A 24,892-nucleotide genomic window follows, 5' to 3' on the forward strand; every position below is an offset into this window, starting at 1 on the left:
CCTCTGCCAGCTGTAGAAGCTGTTCTGAGTTTTCCAAAATCTGTTTGCGGTCAGTGAGTAGAAGTGAAACAAATGGGGGTATTGTTTGGAGTTAATATCAAAATACCTAAAGCTAACTAGTTGAGTAGAGTACAGTGATCTGTTACAAGAGTCCTTTGGGGAAAGCACGACAAATTGAACCTCCTGATGTCCGCAGGGAAAACATCCTCCTCAAAGAAAACTATCAGCTGACAACTAAGAAACACTCCCACTAACACAGGATCTCAAAATTGAAATCCCACCATCTCTACTGGAACACCACTTCTTACCCCACAAACTGGTAACAGACCCACATCTTGATAGTGAGCCTCCTGGTTGACTGTAAACATCATCAACTGCAACCTGGGTAGCTAACCCGAAAGGTGAAGTTCTCAGTTTCAACCTTCCATGAAAAAAATTACACAACTCTCAAATGCTTGAAAGTAGTCCAGGGTAAATGTGGCCACTTGCTTCACAAGTGGAACAGGAGGTACAGCTCAAATTGTGATGGTGGTCATCTAAGCCAGACCATTGTCCACGTACTGAACTCCTACCTTCAGAGATTCATTCCAGGTGACATTACAACTATTTACAGTGTGTCAGCTGAAGCTGTTGGATTGATTGTTAACCTCGACATTGAACTATAATTGTTTCCCAAACAATACGGCATAAATATATCCACCACAACCCTGTAAGTTTTTCTTTAAATAAACAAAGCATTTTTGGAAACTGATATTTAAACTTCCAAGTGAAAATTCAAGGGTTAATGAAAATTCTAAACAATGTTAGAAATAAATTCTAAATAAATTCATAATGAAGATTGGAAAGGGAATGAAAATATCAACCCATTTTAATTTGTGTCAAAACGCCATGTAAACTAACATTTTGCTGTTCATTCAGATTAGAAAATCAAATATATGTGATTCCTGGGAGTCCTCTTCTGCCACGTTTGAGTTGGAGAACTGCATTAGATATTATATAAAAAGAGAGGTGGAGGATCAAATAAATTTGTCATGAATGTAAAGTAAACACATCAGGCTAAATATTGTGCAGACGAAGCCTTACCTTTTCTGCATCTTGCTCAAAGAGACGAAGTTGAAAGCATTGATCGAGTTTCAGTTTTCTAACATGCCACATCTGATGCAAGTGCTGTCTAGTTGAGTGCAGTTTATCCAGTAGACTGGTGATCTTTGGCACAACGCTTTGAAAATCTGCACTGCCAGATATGCAGTTCTTTCCAGAAAAACCATCACTGCACCTTATACACTGCAGCAACCTTTGTCCCTCATGGTCCAGTTCCTCCACAGGAGCTTTGATTACTTTTTTCTTCAGTTGCGTATGTTCATCAATTAATTTTCTAGAACCTTCAACATCCAGGGGAAACTCTTTCCTGGCCAACATCTCCTGCAAGTCTTCTAGTCTGGACAACAGATGCACAGCACTGCTAATGAATTCCTCCAGGGCCAGTCGAAGCTCAATCCATTCATCGTGATTATACTCCAGTGTACCATCAAACTCTTCAGTCAATTGGGAAGGATCCACTAACTTCGAAAGCCCTTCCACAGATACCATACTTGTCTGAAAAAAACATGCCAATGTAAAAAAGTTAGGATTTCAGCACTAATATTGAAAAGTTTTACATTCCAGGAACTGGATTAGTTTTATTCCGCCAGATTATCGGCAAATGCATAAAAGTAGACTTGCCTCTGCTCAGTAGCATTGCCGTTGCTTCTCCTTTTCACTTTAGTTTGTCTAGATATTTTCTGAAGAGGGAATTTTCCGGCTGTTCTTACCTGGTCCCGCTGATGGCAAAAACCCCCGCCATGGTTTCTTGGCCGTAGGAGGTGGATTAAATGGGAAATCCCATTGACAGTGGCGGGATCTTCTAGTCAATGGTTGGCTGCCTCCTGCGGCCAAGAAACACGCTGCAGGGGCGTGGAAACCCACCCCCCCCGGTACTGAACTGTCAGCCTTGGCTGTACTCTCATCTCCGAGTTCTGAAGGTTAAAAGTTCAAGCAACAGCAACTTGATCACACAATCAAGGCTGAAACTTCAGTGCAGTACTGAGAATGTACTGTAAAGTCGGAGCTGCTGAAACATTGCAGATACACTGTCAAACCAGGCCCCCTCTGCCCTTATGCATGTAAAAGGTCTTATGACATTATTCAGAGATTGTGACTGCTCTATTCCAAAAAGCCAGTCAGTGACAAGTATAGAATCATAGAATTTACAGTGCAGAAGGTGGCCATTTGGCCCATTGAGTTTGCACCGGCCCTTGGAAAGAGCCCACACCTCCACCCTATCCCAGTAATCCCACTTAACCTTTTTTGAACACTAAGGGCAATTTAGCATGGCCAATCCACCTAACCTGCACATCTTTGGACTGGGGAGGAAACCGGAGTGCCCGGAGGAAATCCACGCAGACATGGGGAAAATGTGCAAACTCCACACAGACAGTCACCCAAGTTTGGGATCGAAACCGTGTCCCTGGCGCTGTGAGGTACGAGTGCTACCACTGCTCAGTAATGTGTACAACCAAAGTTTTAAAGCAAATTTAATAATAAATCTCACGGTCAGTTGAAAGCATTAAAAGACACCCAGGGCGGAATTCTCCGACCCCCTGCCGGGTTGGAGAATCGCCGGGGGGGTGACATGAATCCCGCCCCCACCAACTGCCGAATTCTCCGGCGCCGGGGATTTGGCGGGGGTGGGAATCGCGCCACGCCAGTCGGCGGCCGCTGGCAGCGCCCCCCCCCCCCCCCGCCGATTTTCCGGCCCGCAATGGGCCAAGTGGCCACCCGTTTTCGGCCAGCCCCGTCGGCGTAAATTGGAGTAGGTCTTTTCCGGCGGGACTTGGCGGCGCGGGCGGCCTCCGGGGTCCTCGGGGGGGGGGGGGGGGGGGGGGGGCGGGGGGGATCTGGCCCCGGGAGGTGCCCTCACGGTGGCTTGGCCCGCGATCGAGGCCCACTGATCCATGGGCGGGCCTGTGCCGTGGGTGAACTCTATTCCTCCGTGTTGGCTGCTGTGGTCCTCTGCTATGGCTGAAGTGAAGAAGATCCCCCCTGCGCATGCGCTGGGATGACGCCAGCACATGCTGGCACTCCCGCGCATGCGCCAACTTGTACCGGGCGCCGGTTGGCATGGCATCAAGCCCCTTCCCCGCCGGCCGGCGGGGTCTAAACCACTCCAGGGCCGGCCTAGCCCCTGAAGGTGCGGATGATTCTGCACCTTGAGGGGCGGCCCGAAGCCGGAGCGGTTCACCCCACTCCTCGGCGCCGGGACCCCCTGTCCCGTCGGTTAGGGGAGAATCCCGCCCCCAGTCTCTGGGGCCCCAAAACTTCATTTGGACATGCATTTAGCATAGTGGTTAGCACTATGGTTTCACAGCGCCAGGGTCCCACGTTCGATTCCCGGCTTGGGTCACTGTCTGTGTGGAGTCTTCACGTTCTCCCCGTGTCTGTGTGAGTTTCTTCCGGGTGCTCCGGTTTCTCCCCATAAGTCCCGAAAGACGTGCTATTATGTCATTTGGACATTCTGAATTCTCTCTCTATGTACCCGAACAGGCGCCGGAATGTGGCGACTAGGGGATTTTCACAGCAACTTCATTGCAGTGTTAGTGTAAGCCTACTTATGACAATAATAAAGATTATTATTATTCTTTTTGTAATTAGATCGTCAATGACTTGCATTAATCCATTTAATGTTAGAGATTTCCATTCTCTCCAACATTTGTTTCAAGCCAGCAAATTCAATGTGTAACCTTGACTTACTCGTGCTTTTTGTAGAGTTCAATATTAACGTATAATAAATGATTATCAACGCAACATTCAGTATATATGCTGGGTGGGATTCTCCGCCGCTGCAATTCTCCACTGCTCCGGCAGCGCACACACGCTCGCAGGTTTCCCACCGGTGTGGGGTGGCCACGATGGGAAATACCATTTTCAGGTGGCGGGAACATTACTCCCACAGCTAACCGAACGACAGCTCCTCACACCCTGCTCCCAGTAAGGACACCATCCCATTGTCCAAGGTTCTCCATCTCTGTCGCATCTGTTCTGATGATTTCATCTTTTAAATGATGCTTCTTTCATGTCTACTTGTTTTGGTTAAGTGAGGTTACCACCCACCTCAGGTTGACAGGGCACTCAACCAGGTTTGATTTATTTCCTGCACCTCTGATCTCACTCCTTCCCTTCTCTCCCAGAACCATGATAGTCCTTGCATTCTACCCCACTAACCTCTGCATTCAAAGGATCATCCTCCGCCAACTCCAGCGCAATGCTACAACAGTTCATATCTCTCCCCCCCCCCCCCCGGTTAGCATTCTGCAGTGACTGCTCCCTCTGTGACTCCCTGGTCCACTCCTCCATCATGCCCAACTCCCCATCCCCTTCCCTTCCAACCATCAAAGGTGCAACACCTGCTCCTTTACCTCTTCCCTCCTCACCATTCAAGGCCGCAAACCTCTTCCAGGTTAAGCATTTGCACCTCCTTCAAGTTGGTCAATTGTATTTGCTGCTCCCAATGTGATCTGCACTTTGGAGAGACAAAACACTGACTGGGTGACCACTTTGTGGAACACCTTCGCTCAGTCAGCAAGCATGACCCCAACCATCCTGTTGCTTGTTATTTTAACTCAGCACCTTGCTCTCATGCCCACATGTCCATGCTTGGCCTGTTGCCATGCTCCAGTGAAGTCCAACACGAGCTGGAGGAGCAGCATCTTATCTTCCAATTAGACACATTACAGCCATCAGGACTCAACGTTGAGTTCAACAACCTTAGACAATAAACTTCCCCCTCTATCTTAAGCTTCCTTTTTTAAATATCCCATGCACGTATTGCCTCAATGCAACCACCCCACCCCTCACCCCCCCCCCCCCCCCCACACACCAGGCCATCTGTCTTTTTTTTCTTAAAGTTGCTATACTTTGTTGCAATCTCTCACACAGCTACACTTTAATTGAACAAATATTTTCCTCTCTTTAGTTCTGACAAGAGCAAAATGAACTTGAAATGTCAACTCTTCTATCTCTACTTGCAGATGTTGTCGACACTAATGATACTCTGAGTCACAACTGAAACACCATTGGATTCATCGATCCATTAAGGTTGTTCCAATTCCGCCTTCTACTGTCAGAGCCAGGTTTGCCAAAGATGTTTTTATCCTCATCCTGCCCGCCTTTAACCTTTTTATTGTATTGACACCTACAACCAATATCTGGACCATTTCAAAATCTGGTAAGCATTGTAACCTCTGTTCTTTGTGTCATCGCAGAATAAGATCATATGAAATAGAACAGGAGTAGGCTATTTGTCTCCTCGAGCCTGCTGTGCCATTCAATAAGATCATGGCTGAACTGACGATGGTCTTAGCTCCACTTTCCTGCCTGCCCCCATAATTCTTCACCCACTTGTCAATCAAAAATCTGTCTAATTCAGCCTTGAATGTATTCAATGACCCAGCCTCCACCGTTCTCTGTGGAAGAGAATTCCTCTGAAAGAAGAAATTCTTCCTAATTTCCCTCTTAAATGAGAGACCCCTTATTTTGACAGAGTTCTAGATACCCCCATGGGGGAAGCAACCAGTCAGCATCTACCCTGCTAAGTCTGTACAATTACTCCTCATTTAAATAATATTCTACTTTTCTATTCTTCCCGCCCAAATGGACAACTTCACATTTTACTCCATCTGTCAAATTTATGTCCACTCACTTAACATATCTATTACATCCCTTTCTACCATAGAATCATACAATCATAGATAGAATCATTACAATGCAGAAGGAGGCCATTCGGCCCATCGAGTCTGCACCGACCCTTCGAATGAACACTCTACCCATGTCCATCCCACTCTATCCCCATAACCCTTTAACTTAACCTGCACATCCCTGGACACTGAGAGGCAATTTAGCATGGCCAATCCACCAAATCCACACATCCTTGGACTGTGGGTGGAAACCGGAGCACCCGGAGGAAACCCACGCAAACATAGGGAGAACATACAAACTCCAATCAGACATTAATCTAAGGCCGAAATGGAACCTGGGTCTCTGGCACTGTGAGGCAGTAGTGCTAACCATTGTACCACTGTGCCGCCCCGTATCCACCTCAAAACCTACTTTCCTACCAATCTTTGTATTATCAGTAAATTTGGCTACAATATTGTCTGTCTCTTCGTCCAAGTCATTAATATAGATATAAATATTTGAGACTCCCAGTACTGATTCCTGTGGCGCTCGACTAATTACAGTTTGCCAACCGGAAAATGACATCCCAACTCTCGGTTTCCTGTCAGTTAACCAGCCTCTGTCCATGCTGATATATCATCCCCAATATCCTAAACTCTTAAATTGTGTAGTAACCTTTAAAATGGCACCTTATCGAAAAGCTTTGGGAAATCCAAATACACCAGATCTACTGGTTCCCCATTATCCACCCTGCTTGTTATATCCTCAAAGAACTCTAATAAATTTGTCAAACGTGATTTCCCTTTCACAAAATCATGTTGACTCTGCATGATTAAATGATGGATTCTCGTATTTTCTCATTGACAGATGTTAGGGCTATAATGTCCTGTATCCTATCTTCCTCCTTTCTTGAACAAAGGTGTTACATATGTGGCTTTCCAATCTACTGCCAAAGTCAAGGGAATTTTGGAAGACTACATTCAATGCTTTCACTATCTCTGCAGCCACTCATTGCTATTATTATTATTACTTGTTTTAGGACCCCAGGATGCAGGCCATCAGGTCCAGTGGACTTGTCAGCCTTAAGTCCCGTTAACATTCCCATTACTTTTTCTCCAGTAACAATGTTCGTTTTAAGTGACATTTGTTCAAGGAAGGCTGAAGGATATGATTTTTCTCCAGCAATTATTTCAAGGAAACACATATCTGCTCCAAAGGGTTTCCCTTTTCAACAACCAAGCACCAATTAAAAAGAGATTGTCCATCTGAGCCTAACCCAGTAATCTTTTGTACAATCTATTAAAGTACCTGGGTAGGACTCTCCATTTTGCTGGCGCCCGGGGGTTTCCCAACAGTGTGGGGCTGTCCCACAAAGGAAAACCCCATTGACCGGCCGGCGTAACGGAGAATCCCGGCGGCGGGTCGGGACAGAAATACGGCACGGCGGGGCGGAGAACTCAGCCCCATGATTTTGTTTCTGAATCCTATCACATTTGACCATGTCTTAGAGATATTTAACAGATCACTGTTCCCGGAAATTTCATCCATGAACTCTAATTGAAGATCGAAACTTCCATCTCTATCCAGCACATCCAGCTGACAAAATACTTTACTTCTGATTTTATTTCTGCAAGGAAGTAACAACACCAAGGGACAGACTTTACTCCTTTTTTGATAGCAGTGTAGCCTTGATAGAGATGTACCCTATGTCCACAAATCTACTTCATTTGTTCCACTATTCATTCAGTTCAGACTCTGAGAATATCAGACGGTAATCATAGTCTGACAATTTAAATTGCTTTCTTCCATTTTCACAATTGCTGCTCGAAATTGTAGTTTTCTGTCTCAATTATTTTTCTTAGTTTCCAAACCTCGTCTTTAGCAACCATTCTCTGCGACCATGATCTATTCCAGACAGCCAGGTGACGAAGACCTGGAGCCAATCTTGACACATTTTTATATTTAGTTACAGATTATGTATAACAAGCATTCTCTCATAAACCCAATACCCGCAGTTTTAAACTGTCTTTTTATATGGACTCAAGTGAAATCTGGTTATTGCCATCTGCATACAGTTAACCATAATAAAGAAAAGTTGGCATAGTTCCCGAGGATAATCAGCTGCTCTCCCCTTCTGAGAAATATCGAACTGGTGGTGATTTAATGAGGGTCACCATACCTCAGGCGAGGGGTAAGGTTGAAAAGGCAGGGGCTTCATGGATAACCTCAACTGGTACGGGAATTGAACACGCACTGTTAGTGTTGCTCCACATCACAAACCAGCCAACTAAGCTAACTGACCCCCATTAACAATTAACAGTGATCATGCGGTGTGTAGCTTGGCCACTACATATCCCTACATATCCCACAACAGAGATCACATCCCTAACTCACATGTATCTTGAGCAGGTGGGTAGTAATGGGAATAAAAATTTCACCTGTAGCTCTGGAAATAAGCCTGCCCTATTTTATCTAATATCATTTATTCTACTAGTTCACTTCCCGCTAGGAACAAACTGGAACTAAGTTTTGAACTCTTCTATCCCCAGTTGCTCTATCCATCGTCTCCACCTGGACAATATGATAGCTTCTTTCTTAGACAGTCCAGGTAAAATTGACATTGTGTCCCAGTGAGCTCAGACTTGAGGGACGAGTCCTTGCCACTCTTCAATATTTCAATCAGTGCATTAGATTTTCCTACCTCTCCCATTATCAATTATCCCTAGCATGTTATTCTGAAGTCTTTATTTGTCCATGGCCTGCCTCAATCATTGAGGCTAATTTTTTTTAAAATTACTTTTACATTGCTACGTTTTCTGCTAAAATATAAAGTAATAATCAACAGCTTTATCATTCATTTCCTGGTGCATTTAGCTTCAAATAATGCTTACCTCAAATATAAATTTCGAACTCCCAAAGTTGGTTTTTTGCTTCTGCCAGAAGTTGTCTGGTTTGATAATCAGTGCAACATGGATATCAGCAGGGAAAGACTCCTGAAGAGTTTTAAGTAGAGGTTTGATCAAATCCCACTTGGAACCTCTCATGTCGATGATAACAGTGAATCCTCTTTTACTCACATCTTCACTGTTAAAATATAAAAAAATCATTTCTAAATTGATATGCATATATATATATAGCTGAAATTATTCCGCAATCATCAAAGTACATGGATTGTCCCAGTCCAATGTTTCCTCCTCAAATGGAAGAACATGATTACACACACTTTAATGCTGTCAAAAAGTGTATGTCAATACATTATATATTTGAGGCATTACACATATACACACAAATTTACACATGTGTTGGTGTGTATATGTACATAAATATTTAAATACACAATGTATAAAAGATAAATAGATTGATAAATTTAGTGTTACATTGGTCCCAATGGTATGTCACACTCGAAGGGTGCGAGGGCTGGAAATGAGACTCAAACACTCCAGGCCCGATTACTAGACCAGAAAATAATTAAAAATGAGGAAGGACATTTGGCATTTCTGGTATACCACTTCATAATAACCCTAAATTTCACTAATTGCAACATTCAATTGGTTGTTGAACGATTCCTGGATAACTTCAAAGATTGATCATTCTTCATGTGAAGAATGTGAATATCAATTTTAACTTTGCCTCTTACTACCTCGAAAAACTATCCTTCATAGTTCCTATGTTTTAAGCCACCTTGGTAGTGGTACCTTATTACAAAGTACCATTTTTATCTCTCCCTCAAACCCCTATGTCACCATTAAATCTAGACAAGAGTGAGCATTTTGAGGTATCTCAGTTGGGGATGGGGGAAAGGATGGGGGGGCTGCCATTCCGTAGGGCAGGGACTCACTTTAGATACCTGGGGGTGCAGGTTGGTCGGGATTGGGAGGGGGGCTCCATAGGTACAACATTTCTAGTTTCGTAGGGAGAGTAAAACCTGATCTGGCAAGGTGGGATGGTCTCCCTCTGTCACTGGCGGGTCGGGTACAGGGGGTTAAAATGAACATGTTGCCGCAATTTCTGTTTATTTTGTCATGGGAATGTCCCTTTAAGAAATGTGTGTTTATCAAATAGCTTCAGTGATGTCATTGTGTGGGTGGAGCTGGGCTGTTGTTCTGGCTTTTACTTTCATTTTGAGCTGGGAGCTGTTTGTGGCTCTGTGTTTTACTTTTGTTTTGAGCTGGGAGCTGTTTGTGGCTCTGTGTTTTACTTTTGTTTTAGACAGTTGGGAGCTGCATTCAGACAAATAAGGCATTGTGTGAAGTATACGGAGTGTAATGCTACTCAGTCGAAAAGATGTGTGACGAGATCACTTCAGATCGTCCCTTTAGTCTGAGATTGTGTCCTCAGGTTCTAGTTTTTCCTACAAGTGGAAAATCATCTCCACATCCTCTCTATCCAGGCCTCGCTGTATCCTGCACATTTCAATAAGATAACTCCTCATCCTCCTAAACTCCAACGAATACAGACCCAGAGTCCTCAACCATTCCTCATACAATAAGCTCTTCGTTCCAGAGATCATTCTTGTGAACCTCCTCTGGACCCTTTCCGAGACCAGCACATCCTTCCTCAGATACAAGGCCCAAAGCTGTTCACAATACTCCAAATGGGGTCTGATCAGAACCTTACACTGCCTCAGAATTACATCCCTGGTCTGATATTCTAGCCCTCTCGACATGAATGCGAACATTGCATTTTCTTTCCTAATTGCTGACTGAACCTGCACGTTAACCTTAAGAGAATCGTGAACAAGGACTCCCAAGTCCCTTTGTGTTTCTGATTTCCTAAGCATTTCCCCATTTATAAAATAGTCTATGCCTCCATTCCTCCTTCCAAAGTGCAAAACCTCACACCTGTCCACATTAATAATAATAATCGCTTATTGTCACAAGTAGGCTTCAATTAAGTTACTGTGAAAAGCCACATTCCGGCTCCTGTTTGGGGAGGCTGGTACGGGAATTGAACCCGTGTTGCTGGCATGGTTCTGCATCACAATCCAGCTATTTAGCCCATTGTGCTAAACCAGCCCCTGAAATACATTGTATTTCATCTGCCACTTCATTGCCCACTTTCCTAGCCTGTCCAAATCCTTCTGCAGCCCCCTGCTTCCTCAATACTACCTGTCCCTCCACAGATCTTTGTATCATCTGTAAATTTAGCAACAGTGCTTTCAGTTTCTTCTTCCAGATTATTAATGTATGTTGTGAAAGGTTGTGGTCCCAGCATCGACTCCTGAGGTACACCACTAGTCACCGGCTGCCATCCTGTAAAAGACCCCTTTATCCCCACTCTCTGCCTTGTGCCAGTCAGCCAATCCTCTATCCATGCCAGGATCTTACCCTTAACACCATGGGCTCTTAACTTATTTAATAGTCTCTTTTGCGTCACAAAAGACCTTCTGGAAATCTAAATAAATCACATCCACTGGTTCTCCTTTGTCTAACTTCCTTGTTACCTCCTCAAACAACTCTAACAGATTTGTCAGACATGACCTCCCTTTGACAAAGCCGTGCTCAGTCCTATTTTATCATACACTTCTAAGTACTCTGCGATCTCATCTTTAATAATAGGCTCTAAAATCTTACCAATGACCAAAGTCAGGTTAATTGGTCTATAATTTCCCATCTTCTGCCAACCCTCCCTTCTTAAACAACGGTGTTACATTAGCCACTTTGCAGTCCGCTGGGACCCTTCCTGCCTCTAGTGATTCCTGAAAGATCACCACCAATGCCTCCACAATCTCCTCAGCTATCTCTTCTAGAACCCTGGAATTCATCCGGCCCAGGTGATTTATCCACATTCAGACCTTTCAGTTTCCCCAGAACCTTCTCGTTAGTGATGGCCACTGTACGCAGCCTGTGATGCAGCCAGATATGATGCTTTCTATGGTGCATCTGTAAAAATTGCTAACTGTCAATTTGGACTGCCGAATTTCCTTAGTTTCCTGAGGCAGTATGTGCGCTGTTGTGCTTTCTTGGTCGTTGAGTCGACGTGGGTGGATGAGGACTGATTGTTGGTGATGTGCACACCTAGGAATTTGAAGCTGTCAACCATCTTCACCTCGGCACCATTGATGCTGACAGGGGTGCGTCAGTGCTTTGCTTCCTGAAGGCAATGACCAGCTCCATAGTTTTGCTGATGTTGAGGGTGAGATTGCTGTCGTTACACCATGCCACTAGATTCTCTATCTCCCTCCTGTATTCTGAGTCATCATTGTTCAAGATCCGACCCACTACAGTCATGTCAACAGCAAACTTGTAGAAGGAGTTGTAGCCACCTTTTGCCACACAGTGTACAGGGAGTATAGTAGGGGACTGAGTACGCAGCCCTGAGGGGCCCTGGTATTGAGAACAATCATGGAAAAGGTTTTGTTGTTTATCCTCACTGATTGTGTTCTATGGGTCAGGAAGTCAAGGACCCAGTTACAGAGAGAGGAGCCACGTCCTAGGTTTTGGAGTTTTGATATGAGCTTGGCTGGGATTATGATGTTGAAGGCAGAGCTGTAGTCGATGAATAGGAGACCTTGTTGTCGAGATTCTCCAGGGATGAGTGTAGGGCCAGGGAGATGGTGTCCGCTATATCCCATTTGTAGTGGTATGCGAATTGTAGTGGATCAAGGCATTCTGGGAGTATGGAGTTGTTGGGCGCGATTCTCCGCAAATGGGGAGAGTCGTAAAATCTGCCGTGAAACCGGCTGTGATTCACGGCAGCCTTAACGCCCGTTCCCGGGACCCGATTCACCCCCCCCCCGGTCGGGGCAAGCATCGCGGCCCCGGGAAGAATGGCAGCGCGGGCTTAGCGAACGTTCGCTAAACCCGGCCGCCAAGACTCATGGCGGCTGACGCGCACGATGACATCAGCCGCACATGCGCGGGTTGGACGGCTCCAACCCGCGAATGCGTGGATGACGTCATTGCGCATTTGCGTCAGACCCGCGCATGCGCGGTCCGTAATGCCCCTCAGCCGCCCCACGGACTGATCCTGCGGGACGGCGGAGGGAGAAAGAGTGCGCGGGGTAAGTACCCGCTGCCCGCGATCGGTGGGCACCGATCGCGGGCCCATGCCCGTGGTGCGGCCGTGCCAATCGGTGGCATGGTTGTGCAGAACAGCACTTTGGCGCCGTTTTCACGAACTTGTATAGCAGGTGTATTCAAATTCGTGAAAACGGCCGTAAAGGCCTTGGAAATCGGCCCATCGGCCAGGGGAGAATTGCTGCTCGCCGTAAAAAAACGGCGAGCAGCGATTCGTGTCGGGGGGCGGGCGTGGGGGGGGGGGAGGGGGAGAATAGCGGGAGGGCGTCGGACCAGCGTCGTCGTAAAAATTTGCTCCGCCCGCTATTCTCCGCCCCGTCGTGAGTGCGGAGAATCGCGCCCATTGTGTCTCATGACTAACCTCGCAAAACATTCCATTACAATCAATGTCAAGGTTACCGGACGGTAATCGTTGAGACACCGGTAAGATCGTGGTCTTCTTGAAGCAGGTGGGAACCTCAGAATGGAGTAGGGCGAAGTTGAAGATATCCGCGAACACACCTGCCAGTTGGTCCATGCAGGATCTGAGTGCACGACCAGGGACTTCGTCAGGACACCTTGATTTCCGAGGGTTCGCTTAAAGAAGGCCGATCTGACTTTGGAAGCTGTGACGGTGGGTGGGTGTGACCAGGGCTGTCAGTTTGATGGTTTCCTGCTCAAACCAAGCATAGAATGCATTGAGTTCATTGGGGAGGAGTGCATTGCTGCCGGAGGTTCTACTCGGCTTTGCTTTGTAGCCCGTTATGTTGTTTAATCCTTGCCACAACCAATGAGAGTCCGTCTCATTAGTCAATAACTCTAGCTTAGTCTGGTATTGTTTCTTGGTGTCCCTGATAGCTTTGCAGAGGTCATATCTGGATTTCTTGTACAGGTCAGGGTCACCTGTCTTGAACACCTCAGACGTGGCCTTCAGTAGGGAGTGAACTTGCCGATTAAACCATGGTTTCCGGTTGGAGAATTCTTTGGCACGCATGTCATTGGAATGTCACACACAGAAATGTGTGTTTATCAAATAACTTCAGTGATGTTATTGTGTGAGTGGAGTTGGGCTGAGGTTCTGTCTTTTACTTTTGTTTTGAGCTGGGAGCTGTTTGTGGCTCTGTGTTTTACATTCGTTTTAGACAGTTGGGTGCTGCATTCAGACAAAGAAGGTTTATTTTGGTCTCTCTCTCTCTATATGTTAAAAGGTGTCCAGATCACTTGATAATTTATAAGTGATACCTGTTATCTGTAAATAATTCAAACCTACTGTTTTGTGGGAAAAGGGTGTTCGTGTTTATTGATGTTGTTACTTGAGTAAAAACAGTAAAGGGAAGTTATTGAGGAATATATTCTTCTACAGAACTGTAGCTGTGTGGGAGGATGTATGTTTCTAATTGATAAAAATGCTTATTGTGTGTTTATAAAATGTTAACTGAATTTGTGGAATAAACTTGGTTTTTGATTTAAAGTGCTTAAGTTCTCTGTTGCATAACACCTGAAGAGTAGACACCTGTGCTCCTCATAACCAAAATCTAGAAACAGTTGTAGGTCAGGTGAACTCCATGATATACTTTGGTGTTCTCTAAACCCTGGCCCATAACATGCAATCTTCTACACACTTGCTGATAAAGTCTGCGACGATGGTGGCATACTCGTTTAGGTTGGCCGCTTAGTTCTTGAATATGGACCAGTGCACTGACTCCAAGCAGTCACGTTGGAGCTCTTCTGTTGCCTCAGACAGCATTGCACGACCTCCTTAACCGGATTCTACCACTTAAGTTTCTGATTGAATGCTGGGAGAAGGAGGTCTTATGGTCTGGTATTCCGAAGTACGGCCGGGGGGGGGGGGGGGGGGGGGGGGATCGGTAGGGGCCCTTGATGTTTGTGTAGTAATGGTCAAGGATGTTGGTGCCCCTAGTGGGACAAGAGATGTATTGGTGGAATTTTGGCAGTACACTCGTGAGGTTGGCTTGGGTGAAGTCCCTGCCCACGATGAACAAAGTCTCCGGTGTATAGTTTCACTGATATTTATAGCGGTGCACAATTCAACAAGTGCCTTCTTCATTTCCGCCTGGGGTGGGATGTAGACCTCCATGAAGATGGCAGACATGAACTCCCATGGAAGGTAGTATGGGCAGCACTTCATAGTCCACCCCCACCACCCCCCTAAGTTCCACCCCGAGTTTCTCCCCAAGATACCAGGCTTCTTTTGTTTTCTGAGTTGTCATGTTAAATCTCTCCTCATACTTGCCGATCTTGGACCTGTACCTCACCACCCCTGGCTGGACCACATCAAGTGATGTTAGGCATCACTCTGCTATACTAAAACCATCCACTATTCCAGGATCATCTTAAAGACCAAATAAAACTGTTAGCGTCTTTACACTGGTTCAAAGAGTCTCTTGAAGATTCTCTCAACTGCCTCAACTACCCTCAACAAAAATGAGAGATTCCTGGGTTTCTTTTTCATTAAGGTTAAGAAAATCCATTTGTGAGTTTTCTTACAGCTCTCTCCAGCAAATGTCCATCACTCAGCCTTATCTTCCTCACATCTGAATACTTGTCCCAAGGGTTCAGCTTCTGACCGTGTCTCCTCTTCTGTACTCTCAATATCCAAGACTTTCTGATGAGTGAAATTGCAGACAATTGCAAGACAATATTGGGAGCATTCTGAAAGAGCCCCAGACCTATCAAAATACCTGGACCTGCCCTTCATCATACCAATGGCGTGTTCATTTTAATTTTCAAGTGGATGTGAGACCTTTTGTAGTTTTGCTGCACTTCATTGGTGGCCCTTTGCAATGGTTACAATCTACAATAGTACTGGACAACCCTTATTTCCAAACAACTAGTTTAGTCTTTGATTCTTAAACAGTGTAGGGACACTGAATTGCCAAAGGTAAATGAATCGTGGCAGTTCTCTGTATTCTGGGTATTAAAGTGCAATTACACACTAATTGGCATTCAGAGAGTGAAATTCCTTTCAGTTGACATAATCATTTACATTCCAGTAGTGACTGGTCGGGACCTGATAATAACTCCAAGCACTCTTCCAAATGATCTAACTGAAATGAATAACCTGTTCATTCAATTGTTTTTCTTAGTGTCCAGTGTAATGAACTTGGTTTCCCAGGCAAACAGGTCATTAATGACTTGTCTTTATTGAAACAAACTGACTGACCTGGCAGAAGTCATACGTCTCTCTTGGAATTAGCCAGTGGCAGACAAATTATATGCAGTGATAAGTACTGTGTTCCTTCAGGAAGTCTGCAGATCTCTCTGTAAGATAACGCAAAGTTCCTCCAGAGCTTCTGGGGTGAATGGCTGCCTCATTACATATAACCTGAAGGAAGTATTTAAATGAATGCTTTTGGGTTTCTATTCTCTGGCGGCTGGGTATTAGCAAGAGGTTCTGGATGTCCTGTGGTGCTCAGGTATAAATCTGGCCTCACAGCTGATCTTTATTTCCCCTCGTCTTTCTCCTGCAGCATTAACGTCATAGCATCATAGACAGAGGAAATCCCATTTGGAAAACTAAACTGCAGCCTTACCGTTCATTTTGCTTGCAAATAAAACTAAGTTGGCAAAACAAAATTCAAAATAAACTCAGCGGGATTTTACAGACCCCCCCCCCCACAACCCCGCTGCAACCCCAAACCCCCCCCCCCCCACCCCATGGCGTGTTTTCTGGTGGTGGATAGTGGTGGAGGATGCCCTTTGCTCAGATTTCCTGGTTGCACCGATATCTGTGACGGTTGCATGGCTCCCCAGTCCTGTTGCCGGGGAGCAGCCTCTGGCGGGACTGGAGGATCCTGCCAGTGGGAAGGTCTGGAAAATTTAGCCCTAAATCTCCAACAGTACAATGAAACACTGGGTGGGATTCTCCGGCTTCCGAGCCACGTGTTTCTCAGTGGAGGGAGGCGGCACGCAGGGGATTCACTGGCAGCGGGATTCTCCGCTCCCGTCACTGTCAATGGGATTTTCCATCGAAGCCACCGCCCCACACCGTCGGGAAACCCGCGCGCAGGGATGTGTTGCTGATGGGACAAGAGAATCCCGCCACCAGCGAACAACTTGTGAATTCCGCCCACTAATTCACTTTCAATATTCTCGGTGCAGCCTTCCCCAGCAGCTGCTCTGATTAACCCATCATTTATAGTGGTATATGACATATCATTCTGAGACAGGAATAACAGAATTTAGAAAAGATGATATCAAACCTGGCCCAAATACACCACCGCCTGGCTGCAATTGTGATAATGACAAATCTTCCACCCTCCCTCGGTTCTGGTGGAATTTAGAATTTAAATAGTTTATAACTTTGGAGAATCATTCCTCCAGTCTAAATTGGGACCTGCTCCCAGGCAGAACTGCCAGGTTTATCGTCATGTGAAGATGCTGGCGTTGGACTGGGGTGGGCACAGTAAGAAGTCTTACAACACCAGGTTAAAGTCCAACAAGTTTGTTTTGAACCTGATGAAGGAGCTGTGCTCCGAAAGCTAGTGATTGGAAATAAAACTGTTGGACTTTAACCTGGTGTTGTCAGGTTTATCATCAGAGTTGAGTTTTGAGGCTGATGATTTGATGTCCTGTATCGTAGATTGGAATTGAGCTGGGAGTACAGTGTTTCTATTCAGATGCCTTGAAGTCAACAGCAAGGCAGTCAGCACGTGTCACGCCACTCCCTGTAGACTTCAGAAACTTTAAACAACTGTACAAACCACCAAATATTTCTACTAACTCAGCAACAGGCAGCAAAAATAATTCAGCAACTAGTTGATGATCCCTTTAAACAGCACTGATGGGGATTCTTCCTGCTGCTGAACGTGTGCCCAGCTGTTCGAGGTTAAGACAGTGCACTGAGCTCTAAAATAGCATATCTGCTATCAAATTAACATTACACGCTGATTGAGGTTCCACCTACATCCTACCTGCCTCATGCACCACTGACACAAGCTCCCTGCACTGTGCTTGTACCCTACCCAAAATGGTGTCCAGTGCACCCATGCTAAGAAGTGACACGCGCAATCCAGTTTGGAACAGGAACAGCACTGAGAAAATGGGCACTTAGCACTGAATTTTGCCTTGATTCTAAAATTGTTGATGACATTTGTGACCGAAACAGTGAAAATTAACCCTTGTATACATAATGGATAAGCTGCCAAAAATGTAGTTTTTAAAATTGTGATAACGAGAAGCGGCACGGTACCACAGTGGGTAGCACTGCACAGCACCAAGGACCGAAGTTCGATTCCCAGCTTGGGTCACTGTCTGTGTGGAGTCTGCACGTTCTCCCCTGGGTTTCCTCTCGGTGCTCCGGTTTCCTCCCACAAGTCCCGAAAGATGTGCTGTTAGGTAATTTGGACATTCAAAATTCTCCCTCTGTGTACCCGAACAGGCGGTAGAGTGCGGTGACATCTGGCTTTTCACAGTAACTTCATTGCTGTGTTAATGTAAGCCTACTTGTGACACTAATAAAGATTATTATTTGAACCATGGGGTATCACTTATCGATCTCCCCATGGGGATTGTGGAGTACAAGTTCCTATAGTTATGGATGGAGACGCGTCCAGCGGGGACTCATTACTGAGCCCTTTAAATGCCGTCCCAGACCCAGACCAGCTGTCCTGTTAGTCCCGGGCTAGGACACTTGTGTTGTGCGCCGCAGGTGCGGCTTTACATTTAAGTAAGTAAAGGAAGTCCTGAGGTGATTCTCTGACATGGACATCCACCTCAAACAGGAAAAGTGTGTGGCTCAGGCGGACGAGATAACATACCTCAGGTGCCATATCGATAAAGACAGTCTGCACCTTCACAAAGTGAAGGCCATAAAAGGGCCACTGATTCTGCAAAACACGACGGAATTGAAGTTGTTCCGGGGCCTCATCAATTATTATGTGAAATTGATCCCCAACCTAGCCTCCTTATTGGCATCTCTGCACGCATTGTTCAAAAAGAAGCAGAAGTGGTTGTGGCAGGCACCTTCACAAAAGTGAAACAACAGCTGCAACGACGATCCCGCAAGACTGCTGGTACTAACATGTGATGCCTCGCTGTATGGAGCAGAGACAGTCCTCTCCCATGGATGGGCCAATAGCATAGTGCGACCTATTGCATATGCATCACGAACCCTGCCAGATGTGGAACGCGCTCTGCACAAATCGAAAAAGAGGGTCTGGCCTTGATATTCGGAGTAAAGATATCCCATTCGTACGTCTACGGTCAACACTTTGCAATAATCACAGACCATAAACCTCTGTTGGGCCTTTTTAAGGAGGACAATGCAATCCCTCCCATCATCTCAGCTCGGATCTAATGCTGGACATTATTGTTGGCGTACTTCTTCAAGCACTGCCAAGGAACTTACATAGACTATGCTTAAGTCCTGAGTCGCCAATCACTGCCTACAAGCTCATCCCCCACCAGTAATGGATTAATTTATCATGACTTTAAACTTTATGAACAGGTATCTGCCAAACAAATTCAGACATGGACCCGGATTGACTCCACACTAGCAACACCACACCTTGTGTTCCTAAGCGGTGGAGTGCAAGGATGCCTCACAGAGGATCTAAAACCCTTCCTTTTTCTTTATATAGATTAAGAGTACCCAATTCATTTTTTTCCAATTAAGGGGCAATTTAGCTTGGCCAATCCACCTACCCTGAACATCTTTTGGGTTGTGGGGGTGAAACCCACGCAAACATGGGGAGAATGTGCAAACTCCACATGGACAGTGACCCAGAGCCAGGATCAAACCTGGGACCTCGGCGCCGTGAGGCAACAGGGCTAACCCACTGCGCCACCGTGCTGCCCTTAACCCTTCCTATTTAAAAGCTAAGAATTTAGTGTGGAAGATGACATAATCTTGTTGGGATCCTCAGTAGTCGTCCCTCCCTCACGTCAGAGCCCAATCTTGAAGGAGCCACACAGTGGCCACCCAGGGGTCTCCAAAATGAAGATGCTTGCAAGGAGCTATGTCTGGTGGCCTGGGCTTGACACCGACATCGAAAATTTGGTAAAACAGTGGCAGCTGCGTCAGGAAAATCAGGAGCTCCCTCCGTCAGCCTTGGTACACCCGCAGGAATGGCTAGGGAGACCTTGCGTATGAGTACATACGGACTTTGCCGGACCATTCATGGGATCGATGTTTGTATTCTTGGTCGATGCCCATTCTAAATAAATGGACATACATGAACAATGCGTGCTGGGATGCCAATAAGGAGGCTAGGTTGGGGATCAATTTCACATAATAATTGATGAGGCCTATGAGTGCCAACATAGAGAAAGTCTGGCAGTCATTTTGTACACATGGGATACCTGAGGTCCTCGTGTTTGAAACGGGGCCCCCTACACCAGTGGAGAATTCCAGGCATTTGCGAAGTCCAATGAGATGAAACACATCCAAATGGCGCCACACTACCTATCTTCCAACAGCCTGGCCGAACAGACGGTCCAAACGTTTAAAAGCAGCATGAAGAAACCGCTGGCTCGCTCGACACCAAAATGGCTTGGTGCCTCTTCAATTACAACCAACATCACACACCACGATGGGAAGTTGCGCCAGCAGAATTGCTGATGGGCCGGCACCTCCAGACCAGACCCAATCTATTGTTCCCAACCCACATGAGAAAGTGGAGTCAAAACAAATTATGATACCCGACAACCCGACAGAACCATCAGGGCAGGGGATGCCGCCTTATGTTCGCAATTCCAAAGATTTCCTGGATCCTGGGTGTTGTAGTTGAAAAGACTGGTCCCATGTCGTACAAGGTCAAGACCAGGGAGAAGACCGTGAAAAAAACCACTCAACTGAAAAAACCCCTCCACTGAGGAAACTACTCTGGGTGGGCGACGCCCTCAATATCCTTGGAACCTACGTCCAGGCAGGGACTCGACCTATGTTGAACTCGAGAGTCATCCCCCAAGAGGACGTAGTCTCAGGCTCAGAAATGGAGACTTAGGAGGATCTCCCCGTGGGGCTTGTGTAGTACAAGTTCCCATGGTAACAGCTGGGACTCGTTACTGCGCCCTTTAAATGCCGTCCCAGATCTTGACCGGCAGTCCTGTTAGTTCTGGGCTGGAACACCTGTGTTGTACGCCTCAGGTGTAGTTTTACTTTTGTGTCTGAAATAAATCTGTTTGAACCTTGCTCTTCGTGTCTCCTGTATTACTACAAAAATGATTTAAAACTTGTCGTACATGAAAGTTAATTTTCATTAGTGTACTACCGTGAAGTTGCAACATGTTACTGGCCTTTAGAAAAAACAGTAGATATGGGGAAATAAGAATACTGGTCCAAATTGGCCTTCATACCTTAAAATGGGACACCAGTAAAAACTGGGAAATAAGAATACTGGTCCAAACTGTTTTTTCCTTCTGGGGCCTTGAGCTATATCATGCTTTGTAACTTTGAAATCTGTTTCTAATCTTGTTTACACGTTTTGCTAAAGAACAAAGAAAAGTACAGCACAGGAACAGTCCCTTCGGCCCTCCAAGTCTGTGCCGATCATGATGCCCTAACTAAAAACAAAACAAGACCTGCTCGGTCCGCATGCCTCTATTTCCTCCCTATTCGTGGACCCATCCAGATAACTCTTAAATGTCGCTCAAGAGTTGATAGAGATCCCTTTGTTATTGTGCTGTAACGGATGAGAATCCACCCGATGTTGGGGAGCAGCCAACATCCACAGGGAAATACAAGAAGTGACACAAATAATCAAATACGGAATGAAACATTATCAACTCCAGGCCAGAGGCAGTTACATCGATGCACCAGAGAGCACACACTGCAACTCCTTTTCCCCATTGCACAATACTGATTCTCTGACCAGTAGTCCCTGCAAGTGCAACTCCCCGCTATGAGCATGGAATTATAGTTGTATTAATCACTTTTATATAGTGAAAATATCATTAAACTTTCCAACAAAAATATCTTTGGTTTAAAGACACGATTATTGTACTGTCTAAATACTATACAATGTACCTACAGAAGCGCGAAATATTGAAATGATCAGAGGGTGGTAAATCTGTGGAACTCTTTGCCACAAAAGGCTGTGGAGGCCAAATCCCTGAGTATTTTTAAGACAGAGATAGATAGGTTCTTAATTAATAAGGGGATCAGGGGTTATGGAGAGAAGGCAGGGGAATGAGGATGAGAAAAATATCAGACACGATTGAATCGATGGGCTGAGTGGCCTAATTCTACTCTTATGGTCTTATGGAGGGAAGGGGCAGTGCTAAATTCATCACTGCTGCAAACTGTATTTAAGGTTTTATTTCCTTTCTGCAGTCAAAGTGACTAAAGTTACATCAAGGGCTGAGTTCTATGTCCCAGTGGGCAGAAGTCCAGTTTGGAAGTGCGTAGACTACTGAATCTTGTTTCTGTCTTTGAGAGATGTCGGATAATACGGGAATTAGCCAATTAATGCCCATCGAGCAGGTTGCCGGCCAACAGCATTACTGGAAGATGGGCTGCTCACCCAATGGCCTACTGAGGACCGAGGTACCGAAGTGGCTGGCCGTGAATTGCAGGGAGGTCATGGCCATTCATTTAAAGGGACCCCTGGCACGGAACTGTGTCAACTGCACTAATGATAATTGTTTGCAGAGAGTAACAAGATTGTGTTGCTGAATATAATTATTTGGAGACATTGCCAGAGGTCAGTGAAAATTGTTATTTATTTATGTCTGCTTTTTCTGATGGGAAGCATTCAGACCTTTGGCAGAGAAGACAAAAGCTTGGAATGCAACTGAACCATAAACCCAATGAATATTCAATGAAATATGAAGCATCAGGCGTTAACTCTCCATATTTCTCCATAGATTGCCGAGAGAAGGGAGCCAGGTCATGGGGAGGACAAAATGTACAGGACAGCCCCATGGTTCGACGACAACTCCCTGCGGACCCTCCTCCAGGTGGGAGGTCCTCATGCCACCTGACAGAAAGAGGAGACCTCCCAGCCTGACTATAGTAGCCTGGACGGAGGTCACAGCAGAGGTCGGCTTTGGGGTCATCCACAAACCTGGATTCAGTGATCAAAATGCCTCAATTATCTATTACCGTCTGCAAAGATAAGTGAGCCTCTGTTATGGAGATGTACATATGTGGAAGGTATTAGGAAGGTATTGCCAAAAAGTGTGAAGTGGTAAGATGCAAAAATGAGCACTATGGCTTTCAATTCCTATACTAAGAAGTCTTACAACACCAGGTTAAAGTCCAACAGGTTTGTTTCAAATCACTAGCTTTCGGAGCACTGCTCCTGCTCCTTCCTCAGGTGAATGAAGAGATATGTCCACCTTCGACAAGTTCTTCATCCAGACACACGGAACAGCCATGGGGACCAAATTTACACCTCAATACGCCAACATCTTCATGCACAAGTTTGAACAAGACCTCCTCACCACACAGGACCTTCAACTGACATTATACACCAGATACATCGATAACATATTTTTCCTTTGGACCCACGGCGAAGAATCACTGAAACAACGACACAATGACATCAATAAGTTCCATCCCACCATCAGACTCACCATGGACTCCAAAATCGGTCGCATTCTTGGACACACTCATCTCTGTCAAGGACGGTCACCTCAGCACTTTGCTTTACCGCAAGCCCACGGACAACGTCACGATGCTCCACTTCTCCAGCTTCCACCCGAAACACATTAAAGAAGCCACCCTCTATGGACAAGTCATCCATGTACACAGGATCTGCTCAGACGAGGAGGGGCGTAACAGACATCTACAGACGCTGAAAGATGCCCTCATACGAACGGGACATGGCGCTCGACTCATCGATCGACAGTTCCAATGGCCACAGCAAAAAACCGCACAGACCTCCTCAGAAGACAAACACGGGATACAACCGACAGAGTACCCTTCGTTGTCCAGTACTTCCTCGGAGCGGAAAAACTACGACATCTTCTTTGCAGCCTTCAACACGTCATCGATGAAGATGAACATCTTGCCAAGGTCATCCCCACATCCCCACTACTTGCCTTCAAACAACCGCGCAACTTCAAACAAACCATTGTTTGCAGCAAACTACCCAGCCTTCAGAACAGCGACCACGACATTACACAACCCTGCCATGGTAATCTCTGCAAGATGTGCCAAATCATCGACATGGGTACCACCATTACATGTGAGAACACCACCCACCAGGTACGCGGCACATACTCGTGCGACTCGGCCAACGTTGTCTACCTCATACGCTGCAGGGAAGGATGTCCCGAAGCGTGGTACATTGGCGAGACCATGCAGACGCTGCGACAATGGATGAATGGACATTGCGCGGCAATTGCCAGGCAGGAATGTTCCCTTCCACTCGGGGAACACTTCAGCAGTCAAGGGCATTCAGCCTCGGATCTCCGGGTAAGCGTTCTCCAAGGCAGCCTTCAGGACCCGCGACAACGCAAAATCGCCAAGCAGAAACTTATAGCCAAGTTACGCACACATGAGTACGGCCTCAACCGGGACCTTGGATTCATGTTGCATTACATTCATCCCTCACCATCTGGCCTGGGCTTGCGATATCCTACCAACTGTCCTGGCTTGAGACAATTCACACCTCTTTAACCTGGGGTTACCACTATCTTTGGATCTGTAAAGATGTAATTACCTGCAAATGCTCGCATTCTAAGCATTGTCTTGCATCTTTGACTTTGTCTTTATATATGTAACTGGAACATACCTCTTCATTCACCTGAGGAAGGAGCTGTGCTCCGAAAGCTAGTGATTTGAAACAAACCTGTTGGACTTTAACCTGGTTTTGTAAGACTTCTTTCTGTGCTCACCCCAGTCCAATGCCAGCATCTCCACTTCAATTCCTATGGCATTGGATAGCCCCCCCACCTCCCATACAGCTGAATGTGGTTTCTGGGGCTAACATATTACATAGAGATATCACCGTAGTTCATGGAAGGCGAGGTACTGGCAGGCACTGTTTCTTGATCATTTGTCCCTCGATCAATGGGTACCCTGTACACACGACTATGCTGCTGGGTGCTTGGTGCAATTGGGCTCCTTTTCCTACTTTTTTCAGCCTCCGGTAGATGGTGAATTTTCTTCCTTAGTATCCAAGCTAGGTGAGCGCAACCTCCTATTACTTTAACGGTGCATATTATTAATGAAGTGACAAATTAAATAATAAATAGGCTTCGGCAGAAATATC

The 24,892-nt window shown here is 45.8% G+C and overlaps 1 protein-coding gene across 6 annotated transcripts in view; it reads right to left on the reverse strand.

Moving 5' to 3' along the window:
- kalrna (kalirin RhoGEF kinase a) overlaps positions 1–24,892 on the reverse strand; it is a 1,222,490-nt gene that overhangs the window by 608,865 nt on the left and 588,733 nt on the right. For all 6 annotated transcript variants that reach the window (XM_038789521.1, XM_038789520.1, XM_038789517.1 and 3 more), the window contains 2 exons: positions 8,604–8,796; positions 1,084–1,596 (listed from right to left, as the gene is read on the reverse strand). In XM_038789521.1, coding sequence (XP_038645449.1) covers positions 1,084–1,596; positions 8,604–8,796 — 706 coding nt within the window. The remainder of the gene's footprint in view (positions 1–1,083; positions 1,597–8,603; positions 8,797–24,892) is intronic.

This window comes from Scyliorhinus canicula, chromosome 2 (assembly GCF_902713615.1).
Source record: "Scyliorhinus canicula chromosome 2, sScyCan1.1, whole genome shotgun sequence".
In the NCBI taxonomy this organism is placed as follows: domain Eukaryota; kingdom Metazoa; phylum Chordata; class Chondrichthyes; order Carcharhiniformes; family Scyliorhinidae; genus Scyliorhinus; species Scyliorhinus canicula.